This window comes from Microtus pennsylvanicus, chromosome 2 (assembly GCF_037038515.1).
Source record: "Microtus pennsylvanicus isolate mMicPen1 chromosome 2, mMicPen1.hap1, whole genome shotgun sequence".
In the NCBI taxonomy this organism is placed as follows: Eukaryota; Metazoa; Chordata; class Mammalia; order Rodentia; family Cricetidae; genus Microtus; species Microtus pennsylvanicus.
Window position 1 is genome coordinate 55450920 of NC_134580.1, and position 19877 is coordinate 55470796.

Consider the following 19877-nt stretch of genomic DNA (forward strand, 5'->3'; position numbering starts at 1 on the left):
TCTTCTCCAATGACATAGCCACTCCCTACCCTTTGTCCTCTCCTAGCAATCACTGGCATTCTTTGGCTCATAATCTCCCAGTGATACCTGCCTTCATCTTTACATATGGTAAATGATATTTCTAGCATATGTACCAAAATATGGCCAGAGAATTCCAGATTCTAAAAATATTGAAACATATTTGAATATGTCTTTGCATGTTCATCTAATTTTCTTATGAAAAAACTTCTTATGTATAAGACTTATTCTAAATTCAGTATTACTTTATATTGAGAGCGGCGGTTAATTATAGCTACAATCAATCCCTTCCAAATAAAGTCTCATTCTAATGTAGCACGGGCTTCCTAAATTATATTTGATCCCGTATGACAGGGAACGTAGCCTCAATGTCTTATTTTGTAGCATTCTCTCAGAATCCATATAGTCTTTCTCATAGTCTGACTTACAAGTGACAACTCAGTATTGAAATTTTTACAATTTTGTTCTGAGTCATTGTAGCACGATAATTTAAGTAGATCTAGCTGAAGAGTCTACACCTGTTGCCGCTTCTCCAGGGAAAATCCTACTTGGTTCTGATGTACTGAATTTACCAGAGGAAAACACTCACTCATACTATAAGGCACATTGAAGGAAATTCTCTATAGTTCTTGATTAGGCCATTAAAAGCTTTCTTTCTTTCTTTTTTGTTTCTTTGTTTCTTTCTTTACATCTGTTAAACTTTCTTCTCATATCTTCTTGTATTTGACTTCTTGAAGCAGGAACAAATTTTAACCACTGTTTTGAACTGTTTTCATTCATTTCTTAGACAGAATGTAACATGAGTTTTCTCTTCTTAAAATACCACTGCTTGAGAAATTCACCATTTTATATTTAAAAATGGTGAATTTCTCAAATATATAGCTAGTATTTGCTTTTATTTTTCTGTCCACCTATGTGACCTTCCCCAAATGGCATTTAATATCAGTAAATACAACCCTTGAAAATTGATGAAAGTATTGACATATTATTATTAAACTCTAATATCAGTACTTACTAACATTATGGCTATACAGTTTTAATTTCCTTTACAAAGTCTTTTCTACTTCAGGTTTTTAACAGCCTAGAATTCAGGTATCCTCTCCATTCATTTTCTCTACTCTATCCTTCATGATTTTATTCATGCCATTGATTTCTTCTGTGGAAATCATGCCTAAATTAGCTTTTTTATCACATTCTGCTTCTTTTAGCCTCCAGTTTACACATCCAACTCTATCCATGGCATGTCTGTTTAAATCCCTCAAAGGCATTTCCATTGAATTTTCTCTACAGACTTACAACTGAAAGCGTTAATTTAATTGTCTAAATTAAAGTAGTAGGAATATTTTTGCTCCCTGCCTTTGTGATACTTCCATCATAGTTTCATATATTACAAACTTTATCAATACCCTAGATGTTATCTTATTGAAATCCACCACAGTTTCAAAGCTTTCTCAACAATCATTTTTTGGTTTTTGTTTTAAAGTCACTAATGTGATAGTAGTGTTCAGTTTTCCCTAGTGGAACTGATGCTTGAACCTGTTAAATTCAGTATTTGGTTCTTTCAAATATTTCCCCTCATTAAATGTTCTTAAGAACATGACAGTGTTCCTTGGGCACAGGGTGTACCAAACAGTGTGTTTCACAGCCCTTACACTGTTCGTTCCTCTCTAGCCCCATATGTGATTCTATTGACATGAACCGTTCTCTGCCAAGACTCAAAGTTTCAACTTTTGAGCCTTCCGATTTCTGAATGATTTCAGCAAATTCTGATTTTTAGATGTGAACCTTGCACAACCAGGTCTTGTCCCTTTTGTCAACAATAGAAAACACTTAGTCCTCAGTATCCCTGCTGGAATCAACTGTTTTCTTTCAGCTTCTCCCTCTAATCAAAGATCCAGTTTCCTGTGAGGATTGAATAACAGCCTTTTCCCCAAGGGACTATGCTGGAAGTGATTGCTAAAGCTGTTAATCAGAAAGTGTTTTCACTGAGGTGGACTGAGCAAAGGATTTCGAAGGAAATTATGTAATATCTCTGAGTAAAATTGACAGTGTCACACTGTGTGTAATACATTAACTTTTGTAAATGCTGTTCTGTTACCTCAGCTGGCTCCAAAATATTGGTGAAAGATCCTCGACCTGCATTAGGCACACCAAGTCCAAAGCTAAGTGGTAAGTAATTTGTTGTTCTAAAAATCATGGTGTCTAAGATTGATCTACAATTTTCTCCTTAAATATGTATTTATTGAAAATGATATATTTTGCATGACAAACATAAGCCTGAACATATTAGATATGATCATGTGTGTTATAGGATATGAGCTTATTTTTTGAAATATTTTCTATTTATTTTCTAAATTATTGGGATGTAGGTATGTCTCAGCAGTTAAGAGCACTCCCTGCTCTTCCAACGGTCCTGAGTTTAATTCCCAGAAACCATCTGTAATGAAATTTGGTGTCTTCTTGTGGAAGAGATCTGGTCATTCATCCTCATCAACTTAGATTATAAAACCCAATATGGACAAGTTCAACAGAACCATATGGGCTGCCCATGCATGCTTCGGCATTGACAGGCCATAAATTTCATTTTGTTCCATTCATTATAAAAATATTGGACAGTTATTTATGTCAAAAATATGCTTTCTACATCTATCTATATACTTGTAGATTTATTTTTTAAAGATTCTTTTAACAATAACATGACAATGTTTTTATTTTTTATAATTAAAATAGAAAACAAGACAACTTAAAACATATACCTTTATAGGTGTATGGATTTCAAGACATTTGTTAAAAGATATGATATTGTACAACTTATTTGTAACTGGTTTTAAAATGCAATCTTCCCCCTCCGTCCATGTAACCACAGGGCAGGGAACCCTGACTGCTCTTTGGACTGGAGAGGGAGGGGGAAAGGAGTGGGGGGAGGGGGAGAAGGGTGGGAGGACGGGGAGGGAAATGGGAGGCTGGGAGGAGGTGGAAACTTGTTTTTTTCTCATTTTCTCAATAAAAAAAAAAGATTTAAAAAAAAAGAAATAACTTCAAAAAAAAAATAAAATGCAATCTTAATTATATGACCTAATCATCAGTAACATGAGATTTAAATTCTTATAACACTAATGTCATTCTCATTCTAAAATCATTTTATGCATCTGATACTCATCAGAATGAAATATAAAGTATACAGTGTATAGTTAGACTTCATTCGTTACAACTATTTTTTCACATTACTGAGGAATACATTTTGTTATATAAATTTTTACCTTTGATCCAACTTGAAAACTACCACAAAAGTAGCATTATAAATGATATTTGTAGCCTTAAATCTTTGCATTAGATAAGAAGAAAGTCCCTGAAGTGATGTTATATCTCTGTTAACCAATAAATACTATACTACAGCAACCAAAAATCAATACAAGGATAAAATAAATAAAGCTGTCGATGACACAATAGAAACATTTTTAATGTGTAAAGAAAAATTTTATAAAAGTGACTGTGAAATAAAGGATATACAAATATGATACAAAACAGGTTAAATAAATTTAAAATATTGGGGTAATGCCAGTAACTATCAAAACTTATTTTACTAAATTTACAAATTGTTATAAAATTGAACCTCAATTTTAACAAATGTTATAAAAGCTAGCTTAATAATCATAAAGCAAGGTAAAGCTTAAAATTATTTTCAGAGATATACCAGGCCCATATTGCTCCACTGACGATATCTGACAAATTTTAAAGAAATATGGCAAGGAATATATGTCTTAAATAAAATAATCTAACATACTCATGTGACGGTCAACATATAATTAGAAATACAGATAAAGATATTACACGAGGAGGAAAATTTGGTACTATCTGACTTGTGATTATTGATGAAAAATTAAATTTGAAATTTTACTGAATTAAACTTAACATTATGGTAAAGACAACACATAGTTTCAAGTCATATTTATCATTGGGTAAATGGTTATGCATTCCATTCTGTTCTGTTTCTGGTCATTGGAAGCTTGGCATCTGCAATGAAGAAAATATTTCTCCCAAATGAAGTAGCTCTTACTACAAAATATTCGTCTCAAGGAACTGGGACGAATCATCTCTACCAAAGCAATTATTTATCTTAATACAACTGATATTGCTGGGTATGGCTGCATACCTTTTCCTATAACTATTACCTCTCAAAATGAGGGCTTTGCTTCTATGTATTTTAACTAGCAGTCTTAATTTAACTAAATTTCATGAAATAAGATCATTAAGTAACAGCAGACTTTTATTACAGGGATGGAGAATCATCACTATTGAGAGGAGGAGAAGTAAACAATGTGAAAAGTGCCAATTACTATCAACCATTTATTACACATACCAGTAGGACACATTTCTCTTTTTCTCCTTGAATCTTCTCAAATGAAACTTTTGCCTATCACTTCTTTATACAGTTTGTAGGTACACTTTTCTTAGCCCAAACCAATCAAACGAAGAATTTTTCTGACAATGTGTCAAATAAGATGATTACATAGATGTAAGCTTAACACAATAACTTGCTGTTTATGGATAAAGGGTCAGTTGAAAGATGATTTGACAAAGGTTGAAAAGCCAGGCTATAGATTATTCATGACACCCAATACATGGTATCTGTACACATAGACACACACATAGACACACACACACTCACACAGTAGCTATTTAGTGACCTAAAAAGTCCCAATATCCCTATTTTATCTGAACCACAATTAAACATAATGAAAATATTAGACAATGATTTTTAGGTAGTGATTAGATAAACATCTTGCATTCCTTATTTTATTTAACATTCTACATAGTATATATTAATCTATATTATTCATAAGGGAATCCTGGTTTAGAATTAAGAAGTTTATGCAAAATGACCTAGTTTTTCAGTATAGAAAATGCCATCAAATACAAGTAGCATAACCCAGGATCTGCTGGCCTAGACCCTGTGCTATATTCTACTACTGTCTGTTCTATCCCATAAGTCCTGGGCAATTCTAGTCACAATCCTTTTATTTCTAAAAATACACGTAAACTTCAAAGCTGTCAATATAGCACAGCCCTGCTCCTCTTCTATTACTGGAATAACTGAACTCAGTGTTTTGTAAAAGTGACAAAGAGTCACTACCTCCAGGCTGCCTCCAGGGCCATTGGAAAGAGAAGGACATGGTTTACATTCTTCCTCTAACGAATTTGTCTATGACACTAGCAGAATAGCGGGGCTCTGGAGGCATGCTCTCAGGCTGGCAGCCTCAATAAAATCATCTCATCTTCTTTCTGAAAGGAGAGAAAAACGTTATAGGTGACCAAATATAAGTGAAACTCGTGTCCCCTGGATTCTAACTATAAGCCTCGTGTCTTTCGTTGGCATGGAATCTGGCTTTCCTGTCAATGACTACTGAACAAACTCAGGCTTTAATAACTGTGATTTATTCTTTGAAATTTGTAATTCAAGGAAGAATATATTAGTTTATACTTATTGAAGATGATTTATATTTAGGAATAGATTATTTGTTCAACAGACTACAGGATTTAATCTAATATCAGATGATCATATTTAGAGGGCACTGTGAAATTAAAATGTGGCATTTATTTTATCTCTGCACAGTTCCTGATGATGTGTTTGCCCAGAATTACATATGGAAAGGCTCTTATAACTTTAAAGGAAGGAAGCAGCCTATGACCCTGACAGTCACTAGCTTCAATGCCTCTACCGGTAGAGTCAACGCCACGCTCAGCAACAGGGACATGGAACTGCTGCTTTCAGGTATCCGATTCAAATTTAGCAAAAGAAGCTATACATCCCGGCATTTGCTTAGTCACACTCTACTACTGTGAGTTAATTCTCATGTTTGATTTTCATGGATGTCAGAATTTTCTTAAAATCCAGAATTTTGAAGGTTTGTAAAGGTGAGTGACTATTACTAAATAAATGCAGAGCTAAATTGTGTAGTTAGTGTCTTTAAGACTATTTCATGCAGAAAGAATTCTTGTTCTGGACTAGAACTCTCATTTGTCAAGATGGAATTACGATATTTTAGTATGAGATATATATTGCAAGTTTCTTTTATTATATAGTTATCCTGAAAATAATTACTAGCAAATTAGTTTGTGGTATAAATAAAATTGAAACAATTAATTTTGAAAAGTACATAAACATTTTATGTATTGTTGTACTATCCAATAAGTTCACTTATCAGAATTTAGTATACATTAAATTTTAAGTATGAATAATTACATGGAATAAATTAGAAAAGCTTAATTTGTACTTAAATTTTGTTTACAATTAATTTAACTTTTAGTCATAAATAACATTTCCATTTTCTCTAAGTTAGCAAAAAAGAATCTGTTTGTTATAAAGTAACAATTCAAATAGATCCTTATAAATATGCATAAACATAATAGTTTAAATTTCATTACTTTTCACTGACAGTGACTGTAAAATACAATTATAACCATTCCCCACAAGTGTTTTTGTCAGTACATTTATGTTTTGCTTATTAATTTTAGTTTACTTTAGGTCAAGGTTTGCATCTCTTTGCCTTGCTATTCCTGGCATATTCTTCTGGTGCCTCATTAATAGGTAAAGCTGTATATAAGTCACCAGGAGTCAAATTTTAATCAATAGTCAATCAGAAGTTTTTTCCTCACAGCCTGACTTATCATGAAGTGTATTTACACTCTAGCTTATTCCAGCTCTCAGAATAGCCAGGTATAAGAATCAGTGTATATATTTTTGCTTCTCGTGTTTCTATCATTGTGTGTGTTTATCGTCTTAAGTTAAAACCTAAGTTTTAAGGCATAGCTAAAACATTCTTTTACATAGTAGTTATTCTCTGAGAGAGCAGAGTCAAAAGACTCCACTATGGCAGCCTGGGATTTACACCATTTTGTCATGTATTTTCCTTACAAAGGTGTCATATATAGGAAGTGATCTCCTGTACCAATGCATTCAAGTGTACTTCCCACTTTCTTTTTTATAATATTCAGTTTGGCTGGCTTTATGTGGAGGTCTTTGGTCCATTTGGACTTGAGTTTTGTTCATGGGGATAGATATGGCTCTATTTTCATTCTTATACATGTTGATATCCAGTTATGGCAGCACCGTTTGTTAAATATGCTTTTTTCCCACTTGATATTTTTTGCTTCCTTTTTAAAAATCAGGTGTTCCAAGGTGTGTGGATTAATATCCGGGTCTGTGATTCAGTTCCATTGGTCCTCCTGTCTGTTTTTATGCCAGCCAGTACCAGGCTGTCTTAAGTACTGTAGCTTTGTAGTAGAGTTTAAAGTCAGGGATTGTGATGCCTCCAGAAGTTCTTTTATTGTACAGGATTGTTTTGGCTGTCCTGGGATTTTTGCTTTTCTATATTATGTGCATTTTCTACTCTAGCATTTAGGGTTGTTAGAGATTCAGGTAAGATTTAATTCATAATTTCAGATAAGAAACAGGTGTATATTACATAGTATCAGGTATCATGTACAAAGTCATTCTTGACTTGGGACTTGCATTCTTCCTTTGTTGTCCACAATATATGTACAAAGTTAGTGATAATAAAGTGAATCACAGCTATCTACAAAATTAGGTAACTGTGTGTACATTTTTCAGGGATCTACAAAAGCCAGGAAGCTCGCCTAATGTTACATATATATCTTATTAAAGTACCAGCCCACGCTTCTGTGAAGAAAATGAAGGAAGAAAATTGGGCCATGGATGGCTTCGTAAGTATAGTTCCTTAAAAGCACGTGGTTGATCTTAACAGCAAACTAATAGATTATTATGGGCTTAGAAAGGCTTATGAAGTGGTCTGAAGAGGATTGATATGAAAAGCTCCCATTGAAAACACGCTACTACGTTTTTCACCACAGACACCCTGCGTGTGATGTGAATAGATCATGGATCCTAAGTGAATGGATTCCAAGTGGATCATTGACATCAGGATGTCTAATGCTAACAGTAAGGAAACAAGCCTCTGCAGAGTATAAACCTGCGAGATCAGACCATATTTTATAGTAAATAAAATTGTGTATATAGGATTTAGTGAAAAAGAAGATTTTCACTAGTAGGGGTCAGTAAGTTGTTTCTCAGTTGCTCTCCATCTATTTTATTTTATTTTCTCTATTGACATTTACAGAATGAGAAGTCATAAGTCTTTATTTTACACAGGTTGCTGAATTACATGAGGTTCTGTATTAATATGAGGTCAATTCATTCATTAATTGATTAAAATATCAGGGTTTGAACTGCTCTTGTTCAAAGAATTTGATTTTATGTGGTCATGGCCAAGTATAATATCCAATAACAGGATGGACTTTTTTGCTGAGCAATGTTAGTTAGACTCCCATAGTTAGTTTGGTACTTCACGTTTTAAGGTAAGTATCCAAGATGGTTTTAAAAGTAGTTTTTATAACAACAGCTATGAGTCAGGTACCTAGCTGTTAGTTACTGGTTTAGTAATTGGTTATTGGGGATAAATTCATGTTCCTAGTTAATCATTTAGTAACTACAGTGTATCAGTTCCCTTTATATGGATTTAATGATATACCTTAACATATTTGAAATTGTTAAAAGCAGTATTATGTGTGTATATATGTAGGGATCAGATTATAGACAGCTTTTGTAACATTAGGAACAATCCCTGCAATCCAGATTGCCAAAAGAATTGATTTGTCTTCCTTGGGGGAGCTGGGAGGATTATTTGCTTGATGGTCAGCCCTATGCCTTATTCTGGGACTGGGGATGGGCCTAGAGAAGCACATACTATCTGGAGGCCAAAGGCTTTCAGGTGGTCAGGAAGCTCTGAAATACTCTCAAATATTTTAACACATGCTGGTGTTTTCTTCTTGGACAGACAAATTTGTTCTAGACTCGGGGTTAGTCTCACTCTTGCACCCCTCCTTCCTCAGCCTACCTCATTGGTGTTATAGGCGAGCATCACTTTATCCAGTTGAGAGTGGGCCATTTTTTCAACAATTTATTGATTATGTATATGGTATTCTACCTGCATATATGCCTTTAGGTCAGAAGGGAGCACCATATATCATTACAGATGGTTGTAAGGTTGCTGGGAATTGAACTCAGGACCTCTGGAAGAACAGCCAGTGCTCTTAACATGTGAGCAATCTCTCCAACCCTATATGGGCCATTTTTAACAGCTCAATTTTAACATTGTCACATATTCTATAATTAATCCATTTTTGTATACACTTGATGGGTTTTATTTTTTGTCTTTTTATATATTTTTTTAACTTTAAAATCATACTAGTCAAAATTCCCACTTCCTCCCCACCTCTTACTTCCCTCCCACTCCTCCCCCACATCCTTCCCCCACACCCTCCAGTCCTAAGAGAGGGCAAGGTACCCTGCCCTGTGGAAAGTCCAAGGCCCTCTCCACTACATCCAGGCTGAGCAAGGTATGCATCCAAAGAGAATAGGATCTCAAAAGGCTAATACATGCAGTAGAGACAAATCCCAGTGCCATTCTCATTGGCCCCTCAGTCTGGTTTTACTTTTTTGTGCAGATTTGCTGATGTAGTCCCCCCAAAATTTACTTTAGAATGATTTTATTATTTCAATAAGGTATCTCCCATCCTATGGCTCTTGTTTCTTTCCCTTGCCACTCAGTCCTGCCCTATCCTTAAGCAAACACTAATCTATTTTCAATCTCCAAAGATTTACAAATGGGTTGGAAATTTTATGACTGAAGTGATATTGTCACTGGCTTCTGATATTTATCATAATAGGAAATAGGATCTGACACCGCAAAATTATGATTAGCCAATTATCAATGCCACTCACATGCCCATGGCTAAAAGTGAGGCTGGAAATGAACCCTGACTGACAGAAATTATCTACCTTCTGTAGAGTCTCTGGAGTGGAAAAAGGGACAATATAATTTATAATTTATTATTTATTTTCTTGTATCTGTGTCTGCCTGAAGGTATGCTTGTACACCACATGCCTGCAGCTGCCCAGAGCGATGCAGCAGTGACGGAGTTACAGGTGGTTGTGACCGTCCCAGTGTGGGTGCTGGGAACCTACAGCAGTTCCCTGGCAGGGCAACTCTTAGATCCTGAGCCATCTCTCCACACTGTGATTCAATTTCTACACATCGTTTTACATTTTGGATAATATACTTACTAGTCTATATTTATAAAATGGTGGTAAAGCAACACACAATCTCCTGTTTACCAATATCATAATTATTTAAAATTAGAAATTTTTTCTTTTGTCTTTATAATAGAAGATTTGTATCGTGTTCATTGCATAGGAGGGACAGGAAAAAAACAAAGGCGGATGTTCATTTTAGAATATATTGAGTACTTATTCAGATATAAAAAGTAAAGCTGTGATCAGTTTTTATATTTAATTGGAACTCCAAATATTTTCAGGTTTCTGCTGAGCCTGATGGAGCCACTTATGTATTCCAAGGATTTATTAAAGGCAAAGATTATGGTCAATTTGGACTACAAAGACTGGGTAATATTTTTGTTTTTTATTTTTATTTTCAAGTAATTTCTTTGGTACTATAGACACCATAAAAACATAAATGATTCTTTACATTTTCACACTTACAATATCTTGAATTATGCATTATCAGGACTATGCAACTAGCCATTTGACAGCATTTAAAGAATAATCACATTGTTGAAATTATCCCTTCTTCAGGTAATAACTCTACAAAGCTCAGTGTTCATCAAATCTGCCATCAGTATGATAAGCTGTCTTGCCCCTAAGCAAACACAAAGAAGAAAAAGTGACATAGATAACATGGTAATATTAAACTGTAAATTATTTTTAACTCTTCTCCTGAGAACTATACCACTTCTTTTCAGTTTGAGTATTAAAGCAAATTTCTTACTTCTGAGAAGATATAGTGGCACTCGGAGAAACTTTTACAGCCTGGAAGGAAAAAATAATGTTGAGAAATGGGTTCTTTTGAAAACCTGGTCATCTCAAATACTGCCATTTTCTCTGCTATGATGGACGAAGCTTTCTCCTCTTCATTTATAATCCTTCTGACATGGGCACACATATTTGTTGATCTTATACTTATAAACACATGTCTTTTGCTGTATATATACACTGTATTCCATCCTTAAATTGTTGTATGCAGATATAAACAATGAATTATAACTCTAAAAGCTATCATTTAGTATTTATCTTAACAAATCATGGCTTTAAACTTTTGTATGATTAAACCTGGTCACTGGAGAAATAAATAGAGAAATAGATATGGTTTAAAAATAAGTGTGACAAGATTTATAAATTATTTGAATAAAAATGTTCACCAAAAATGCATAAAGTTGGGAAATAGGCTGGAGAAAACTAGAGAGAGCTGGAGGGAAGTACTGGCATAAATGTGATCAAAACTTCTTGTATAAATATCTGAAATATTTAAATAAGACATAAAATATTACTTAAAACTTACCATCTATGCCATTAAATACATATGAATAAAAATAATTAGTATATTAACTCTTTGTAAATAAAAATAATAATTTATCACTTCGTGTACTATACCGCCTAAATTTGTGCTGTTTTGAAAATAGTATACAGCATTCACAGGTGTTGGCTGTTCATACAGAAAAGTAACTGGATGCACAGATTTCAGATCACATGCCCTAGTACGTAAAACACTGTATTTCAAGTGCTATTATATGCTTCTTCATCTCCATTCCTACTCTAAATCTTGTAAAACCTTCTTTTTTTTCGCACTTGAAAAATAGAATAAACTATCTGGTAATTAAATGTAGAAATCAATTATAGGCCTGAGTTGATTTTTTGGTCAATGACTTACTTGTGCTATTTCCAATAGGACTGAATACTTCAGAAGGGTCAAATTCTTCGAATCAACATCATGGTACAAACAGTAGTTCTGTGGCCATTGCGATTCTTGTGCCTTTTTTCGCACTTATATTTGCAGGATTTGGGTTTTATCTTTATAAACAAAGGTAAGATGTGTGACTTCAGTGACAATATTTACCTAAACTTTCCTTTCATGTCATTTCCATCATATTGCCTATACTCCACCTTTCTTTTTTATGTGTTGTTATAATCTGTGTGCATAGATGTTATAATCCTTTTGGATCTTACCACTCACCCCAAGAGCCACATGTCCATAGCAGAAATCACTCTGTTAGATTGCACGTGATTCAACCTTACCATTCCTCATTTTGTCTTTAATTTTCTTGTACATATTATTCATGAATTATTAATATTGGTACTTTAGAGATACTGAATGTTTGTTAAGGCTTAAATTGAAAAGATACTAAATGCTGAAAGATTTATGGTAAAAATCTAGAAAGTTCAGGTTCACATGGCAGTCTTGAATAATTTTAGCTTGGTTGACAGATGGTCACCTTCTAATTTGTCATTCAGCTTCTGTTGTCTGAAGATTATTTAATGAATATGTTATGCTTATGATTGATCAAATAAATAGTATTACATATAATTACTCAGTCACATATATCATATGTGTTACAGCCTTTTGGAGGAGCTTCATTAATCTATCTGTATTATTTGGAAAAATACAAACAATCAAAGAATTAAATTAAATATATTTAAGTATATATACACATTTAGACACTTACCTACTTAAGTACATTCTCTCCCAAACTGACATTTTTATTTATATCTGTCTTGCTATCTAAAAATTAGTCATTTAATATTATATAGTCATATAAAATATATGTATACACTATACATATATCAATAATTTTATATTATATATATTTTGATATAATATATACATAATTTTAACAACATTTCAACTGTATAACAGAATACCATTGGGGACACTCACTGCGTCATCAGAAAGTTCTTGCCAATGGAGTTACAGAATGCAATTATCAACCCAAGGGAATGTGAATTCATTAGCAGGTTCCTCTCTTATCTCCCTCACCATCTTCAAACTTCATCCAAGTACAAAGAACTACAACAGTCACTTTTCTTCTTTTGGATCTTTCATATTTGGTCTTTTTTCCTAAGCACAGTAATTCTTTTAAGATTTTACTCATGGTATCATTCATCACTGTTCAATTCTTGTTAAACAATGTTACATTGTGTGGGGTATTATTTTGTTTGAATAAGTTCATTCCTAAATTGTTGAAGTTTAGTCTGCTATTTCTCAAAACACCCTAACATGCAACTATCAATGTTGTTTTTATACACAGGACTGCACCCAAAACACAGTACACAGGATGTTCTGTTCATGAAAATAACAACGGCCAAGCAGCCTTTGAGAACCCCATGTATGACACCAATGCCAAGTCTGTGGAGGGGAAGGCAGTACGATTTGACCCCAACTTGAACACAGTTTGCACAATGGTATAACACGGCAACACATTGCCTTCTTCAGAATCCTGGAAATCGACACACTGAACAGTGCACTTTTAGTTCACTGCTAAACAAAGCACACTTTTCAGGACTTGCTGGGTCACCTTTTCCTGAGGAATGACAGAGAAGAGTGTTTTTTTTTTTTTTCATAAACTGGATCAAAATTCTTCTTCATGTGTACCATGGAGAGTTTTACAGAGATCTGGCTGCACTCTGGGAGTGCTTGCTCACAGTTTATTTGCTTTTTTTAAAAAGGAGATTATTCTAAAACATAAACTTATTTGCATATATTGGAGGAGCATCCACTATCAGTATTTCTGTGCTTTATAAACTATATTAGAGGGACTGGGTTAAAAATGATATAGGGTAGAAATAAGAGCTATACTTACCAGAGTCAATAGGTCACTGACTTCTCTTTGCTGTCATAAGCTACATCCCACCTACATGTCTGTAGTTTGTACCACATGTCTTCTGCAATTCATTCTTCTTTATCCCAGGAATTATTTTTCTCATTTTCTTGGATATTTATGAATGACACACATCTTTAAATAATTATGAACTAATTGATGACACAGAAGAAATAAGGTTGTTTGCCCACTCCAATCTGGCATTCTGTATTTATTTTTTAAAAAGCAGCTAGTACTAATTTAGAATCATTTTCAAGTTCCTGCAAATAGCAAGGTCATTATGTGACCTTTCTTATTTCTCTATTTTCAAAGAAATTGTTTTATCTATTGGATATAGGATACTCTTTACATGTTTGCCTCAATATACTTTGTCATCTCAACAGTATTTAGGCTCGAAAAAATTATCTGTAAGGATGCCTATTTTGACATTAACTAAGACATCAACTTGGTATCATTTTTTTTAATCAAGCACTTTAATGGTTTTGATAGAGTAAGTCAATTACATCTGCATTTAATTTATGATGTCTGCATAGCCTTCTAGCTGAACTTTTGATTTTTCCACTTTGGGTACTTTATAGTTTCTTTGAACATAGTACAGCATATTCTGATCTACCCCTTAACTTAATAACTCAAAGAACCAAAAAAAATGTTCTTTTAGATCAACAGTATAAATTTGCTTCCCAAATATATGTGTTCATCAAATTTTCACAGGTTTTGAACATTCTGTCTATACCCTATTTTTAAGAAGTAGGTATCAGGTACAGCCAGTGTTTCTCATTGTCTGATTAAAACAAGTTTATATGTTAATTGTTAGCTCATTTAAATCTACATCATGCAGTAGTGTTGGTATTTTTATTTCATAGGGCATTGTCTTAGTCTTTATTTTTATCGTGTTTCATTTCACTGAATAAAACACATATCCATTGTGGACTATTTGTTGCTTTCCATTTCAAATAGGGATTGTTCTGTGAAGGGTCTTGCTTTTTGTATCATGAGACAAGAGTGCCTACAAGAAACCATTGCACCTGGGAGCACCGCTTGGAGCTATCTCTACATTTAGTGAATTTCTTGTAAAACACTTTGAGATACATTGTTTTGGAAATTCATACAATTTTCTCAACATTGTATTCTACTGACAGGATGCGGTTTTCAATTTTATGCCATCTGTTATTTATTCTTGTTTATTCAAAAATGACTGCAATAACAATGATTCACTCACTAATGTTAAGGTTAATACGTTTAAGATCTTGTTTAAACAACGTTTCTTCTGCAACTGGCTACTCCTCTTATATTAATGCATACACTTTTGTAAAGAAGTATATTTTTATGATAAAAAATTTGTAAAAGTATGATGTAAATTTTCAGTGCAATGTAAACAAATAAAAAAGGATACTTGCTTTTGTAAAATGTGTATTCTTTTCGAGCTCACATAATGCTCTTCTGGTTGGTAAAAGCCAGGCACAGCCCAGTTTTTCCTTGGTGCTTTTAAAAATGTTTCCCAATTGCATGCCATATTTATGTTACACCAGATAATAAACTATAGTTTCTCGCTCTATTTTCTACTTATAAATGTGACAATCTTTTGTAGGAAAATAGAATCCCAGTAAATACAATTAGTTCTGCTACCAATCAAGGGCTCACTACAGGAGTCCCCTGTAATATGATCCATTGACAAGAGTTTTTGTAAAATAAAGGTATTTTATTGACTGCTAGGCAAGAAGTGAAACAGGTATGGGCAGGCCACCTTTTCATTAGGAAGAAAAAATGTATGGGGAAGGAGAGGGTCATGCTGATAGATAACTTCATGGTAAAATGGGAAGTTTGAAAGATTTATCTAGCTGACCAGTTTCTTTCCCTGCTGATGTGTTCCTCACTGAGGAGGTGTGCTATTCTCTGTGGGGTGTTTAAATTTGGTATTACAAAACAAGATGCCCTTTTACTCCTTCACAGAAGATATCTTCATTTCAGTCTCATCTGAGGAAGCTGAGGTTTTATCTCCTTTCTGGAAGGTTAGAAAGATTTCTCTTCAAAACCCATCTAGACAAATCTCTGACACATGGCTCAGTAATTTTTTTTTTTCGAGACAGGGTTTCTTTATGGTTTTGGAGCCTGTCCTGGAACTAGCTCTTGTAGACCAGGCTGGTCTTGAACTCACAGAGATCCGACTGCCTCTGCCTCCTGAGTGCTGGGATTAAAGGCATGCGCCACCACCGCCCGGCTCAATAATATTTTTGTAATAGGTCAGTGCCTATTGTTATTGTTTCTGTAATGTTATGGTCATAATACATTGATTAATTCAATATTACTAAAGCAATTCTATAACCTAAGAGGAAGTCTGTATTTTTGAGTCTTTGTATCCTTGAACCATTCCAGCCTGAATCTTTCATTCTTTATTAACTTTGTAACTCCTCCTTTTACTCACAATTTTAGTATATTTTCTTTTTTCCTTTGTATTTTTTTATTTGCCTCTGTGCTCCTTTCCCTCTGTTTTTTCTATTTTGATGTCTTTCTTGATATGTATCTTCCTTTACATATTTTCCAGTCTTTTAGTTGTCATTTATTTAAAATTTTCTGCAATCTTTAACCCTTTCACAGTTCATAGTATTTTCAGGGACATTTAAAATAATTATTGTAATGTCTTATTTCATTTTTTAAATGCTTAAAAAAATTAAACATGTAAGTCTCCCCCAGAGTCTTTTGATAAAAAGGACTGTGGAGCAATCCTGAAGAAGATTTGCTTTATCATGTGGTACGTTCACAAGTGAGGTGGTAGAAAAAAGGGACATCATGTAGATTAAAAGGTCAGTAAGGACTGTTAAACTTTTTAAAAGACAATCAGAACATACTGCTTGTTAAAACATTAACTTTTGAATACTTATAAATTTAAAGTAAGCACAGTTTAAATAATGTTAAAAAATAGTTTATGCCAGTAGAGAGAGGCTCATGCTGCCCAGCCATATGATCTGAGCTTTGTCCTTAGGGCCCACATAAAGGAAGGAGAGAATCACCTACCATCTTCACATGGGTGCTGTTGCGTAAGAGCAAGGATGCATGCACACACACGTACACACACACACACACACACACACACACGTTGAAATTGGAGATTTAAAAATATTGATTTCTTTTTTCCAGGATGACTAGAGGTAAGGGAATATTAATCTAAGAAGATATACATGTTGCAAACTTTGAAAAATAGCTTTCTGTCATCACTTTCATGAGTTTAGTATTCTGAAGCAATTTATGAGTAGATTTAGAAGCTGTTGGGGAATAAAATGAAACACAAGACATTTGGTTGCTTTCTTCAGAATAGAAACAATGGAAGTAGTGAATACAGGCCAGATACTTTCCCAACTTTAATAAGTCCCTCTGTGTAGAAAGTTTATTAGTCTTGTAAAAATAAGAACATCTATATTCAAATCATACTGCAAAATATAAAGCAATAAATTCTTGTTTAAACTTTCACATGTCCCAAACTTTTTTGTAACTATTAGCATGGCTGTGAAAATAGAGGTGGTCTTTTTCTACTTCCCATGTAGATTAGATCTATGTAAGTCTCTCTTAGTGTTCTCATTGTTGTTAAAATTCTCTGGGATTGTGTTTTGTAGGCTGGTTTTCTTTGCTTTATGTTTAAAAAGACAAGATCTTCTGAGTAAGTTGGGAGCATGGGGAACTTGGATGAGGGTTGAAGGGGGAGGGGAGAGGCAGGGAGGAGAGCAGAGAAAAATGTAGAGTTTAATAAAAATCAATAAAAATTTGAGAAAAAAAGAAAATAGAGGTGGTCTTATCATATGATCTTCTTCTAGACTCCTTTTGACCTTGTAATCTCTGTCAAAGAATTCAGACACACAGGGGCAAAGTAGAAGACAGGTAGTGTTTACTCTGGAGTGAGACGGAGCACTATTAAGTTGAGAATGGAAAGTGGACCAAGAGAGCTTTGTGACATCTTCCCATGAAAGGCATTGCCCTGTCCAGGTATCTGCCCATTTGTGTTGCCACTTACAATAGGGTTCTATTGTCTTTTTTGTTCTTTCCCAGAAATTGTCTAACTAAAAACTGATCTTATATAGTAATTTAATTTTAGTTTAGGTTTAGTGTTATATTGTCATCAATTGGTGATTCTCATTCTGGCTGTTCCAAGCACAACATATCTATTCAGGTCTATGAGAGACTTAGAGCCCATTCCTAACCAACAGTCCTGTTATTTTGACCATGTCAAGTCATGGTTGCTGATGATGACAGGAGGTCAACCTCAGTGACAGAAAAGCCTCCTAATATAATTGACTAACATTCTCCCCATCAAGACCTATTGCTCTAAAATCTATTAGGAGATATGAGTCCAGCTGGTGTGTCTATTTCTGGATAAAACAAGACATAAAAGTTTTTGGGTCTGTATATTTGCTGACTATTAGGCCACAGCGAACAATGAATGGTATTTAGGTAGATGGAATTAAACTGTCACAGGACCATCACAGTGAGTAAATTAAAGGAGATAAAATTAAGTTAGATCAACAGTGCCTAAAAGCTAATAGGATCATTACTGGGATTCTAATAGATCTAACCTGTTTCCAACATGTAAATTTGATGATCCAATTTCAAATCTAGACAACAGAAAGTAAGGTAGTGACTGATGGATTCAAATCTGATTATACAAATCATGTAAATATATGAGGTATTAGTGGAATATTCAGGAATATACCCATGACCTTAACCTTGGTAATGTGTAATACAGTACTCCAACTGAACAGCCATAAGAATACTACCTTATTCATAAGTACCACCCTTAGTTAAATATTTTTGTTTTGATAAATATTCTATAAATCCATGGATTAAGCTAAATCCTTTGTTAAATTTCTAGACACATTCTTGTGCTTCAGTAATGTGCAGCTTAAAGGCTTGCCAGTTTGTGGTAAATTTAAAGCAGAAACCTTGAGCAGAAATCTTTTATTAAACATACTCTTCTAAATCTTTCATAATTTCTTGCTAATCATGTTATCATTCTTTCCCCAACCATCCCATGTATTTCCTAGATACATTCCCACGTCCCTACTTCAAACAACTCTTTTGCTTGCCCCGGGACAATTTTTCATCTATTAGGTCACCTTGATATGAGGGATTTTGCCTTGTTGTATTGTATCTTGTCTTGTCCTGTTTGTCTGTAGTCTCTCTGAGGAAACTGAAAGGGAGTAAATTTAGAGGAGAGAGGAGGTAGGAGAGCTGAGAGGATTTGAGGGAGGGGACTGTACAGGAAGTATTGATATGAAAAGAATGTATTTGCAATTTTAAAAAGGAAATAAATACCAAAAAAGAAAAGTGAAAGTAAAAATTTAAAAGAAGCAAAGCATTGATATATTTTGTCTCTTCCTATATTTCTGTTTATGGGGGCATCCACATGAGCATGTTCAAGCAATCAGGAACCACACTTAATAAAAACTGTCCCTTATTCCCCCAAAGCCATTACTGTTCATATCTCCTCAATGGAGGCTTAAGAACCTTTTCATACTCCACGCTAGAATGTGTTGATGCTTGATATTATACAGATCTTATGCAAGCAACAAGGGCTGCTGTGTATTCATGAGTATACCAGTTCTGGCATATCCAGAAAATACTGTTGTTCTTCAGTCTTTTCTAAACTTAGACTCTTAAAAATCCCTCCTTCATCTTTTGTAATAATCTCTGAGCCTTCATGATAGGATAAGAGATAGATGTCTCATTTGTAGTTGAGAACGACACAGACAACTATTCTCTGTACTTGATTCAGCTGGCCTTAGTCTGTTTGGGTGCTCACCTTCCTAAACCTGGATGGAGGGGGGAGGACTTTGGACTTCCCACAGGGCAGGAAACCCTGACTGCTCTTAGGACAGGAGAGGGAGGAGGAGTGGGGGGAGTGGGAGGGAAATGGGAGGAGGGAAGGAGGTGGAAATTTTAAATAAATAAATAAATAAATAAAATTTGAGCAGAGGATTTAATTTATCAACCTCTCCTCTTGTGCCCAAAGTAAGCAGAATTTGTTCATAATTTCTCATTAAGGTTTTATATCAAAGCTGATATTTATTAACCTGATCATTCCCCCCAAAACCCTTAATATATTTCCTATCACCAAGAATTGG

At 34.2% G+C, this 19877-nt stretch overlaps 1 protein-coding gene across 1 annotated transcript in view; it reads left to right on the forward strand.

Moving 5' to 3' along the window:
• The window catches only part of Csmd3 (CUB and Sushi multiple domains 3), a 944903-nt gene extending 929733 nt beyond the window's left edge, over nucleotides 1-15170 (forward strand). The window contains exons 66-71 of the mRNA XM_075961035.1: nucleotides 2122-2187; nucleotides 5633-5791; nucleotides 7631-7743; nucleotides 10414-10501; nucleotides 11841-11976; nucleotides 13198-15170. Of these exons, the coding sequence (XP_075817150.1) occupies nucleotides 2122-2187; nucleotides 5633-5791; nucleotides 7631-7743; nucleotides 10414-10501; nucleotides 11841-11976; nucleotides 13198-13357 (722 nt within the window). The 3' untranslated portion in view covers nucleotides 13358-15170. The remainder of the gene's footprint in view (nucleotides 1-2121; nucleotides 2188-5632; nucleotides 5792-7630; nucleotides 7744-10413; nucleotides 10502-11840; nucleotides 11977-13197) is intronic.
• Nucleotides 15171-19877: the final 4707 nt, after the last annotated feature.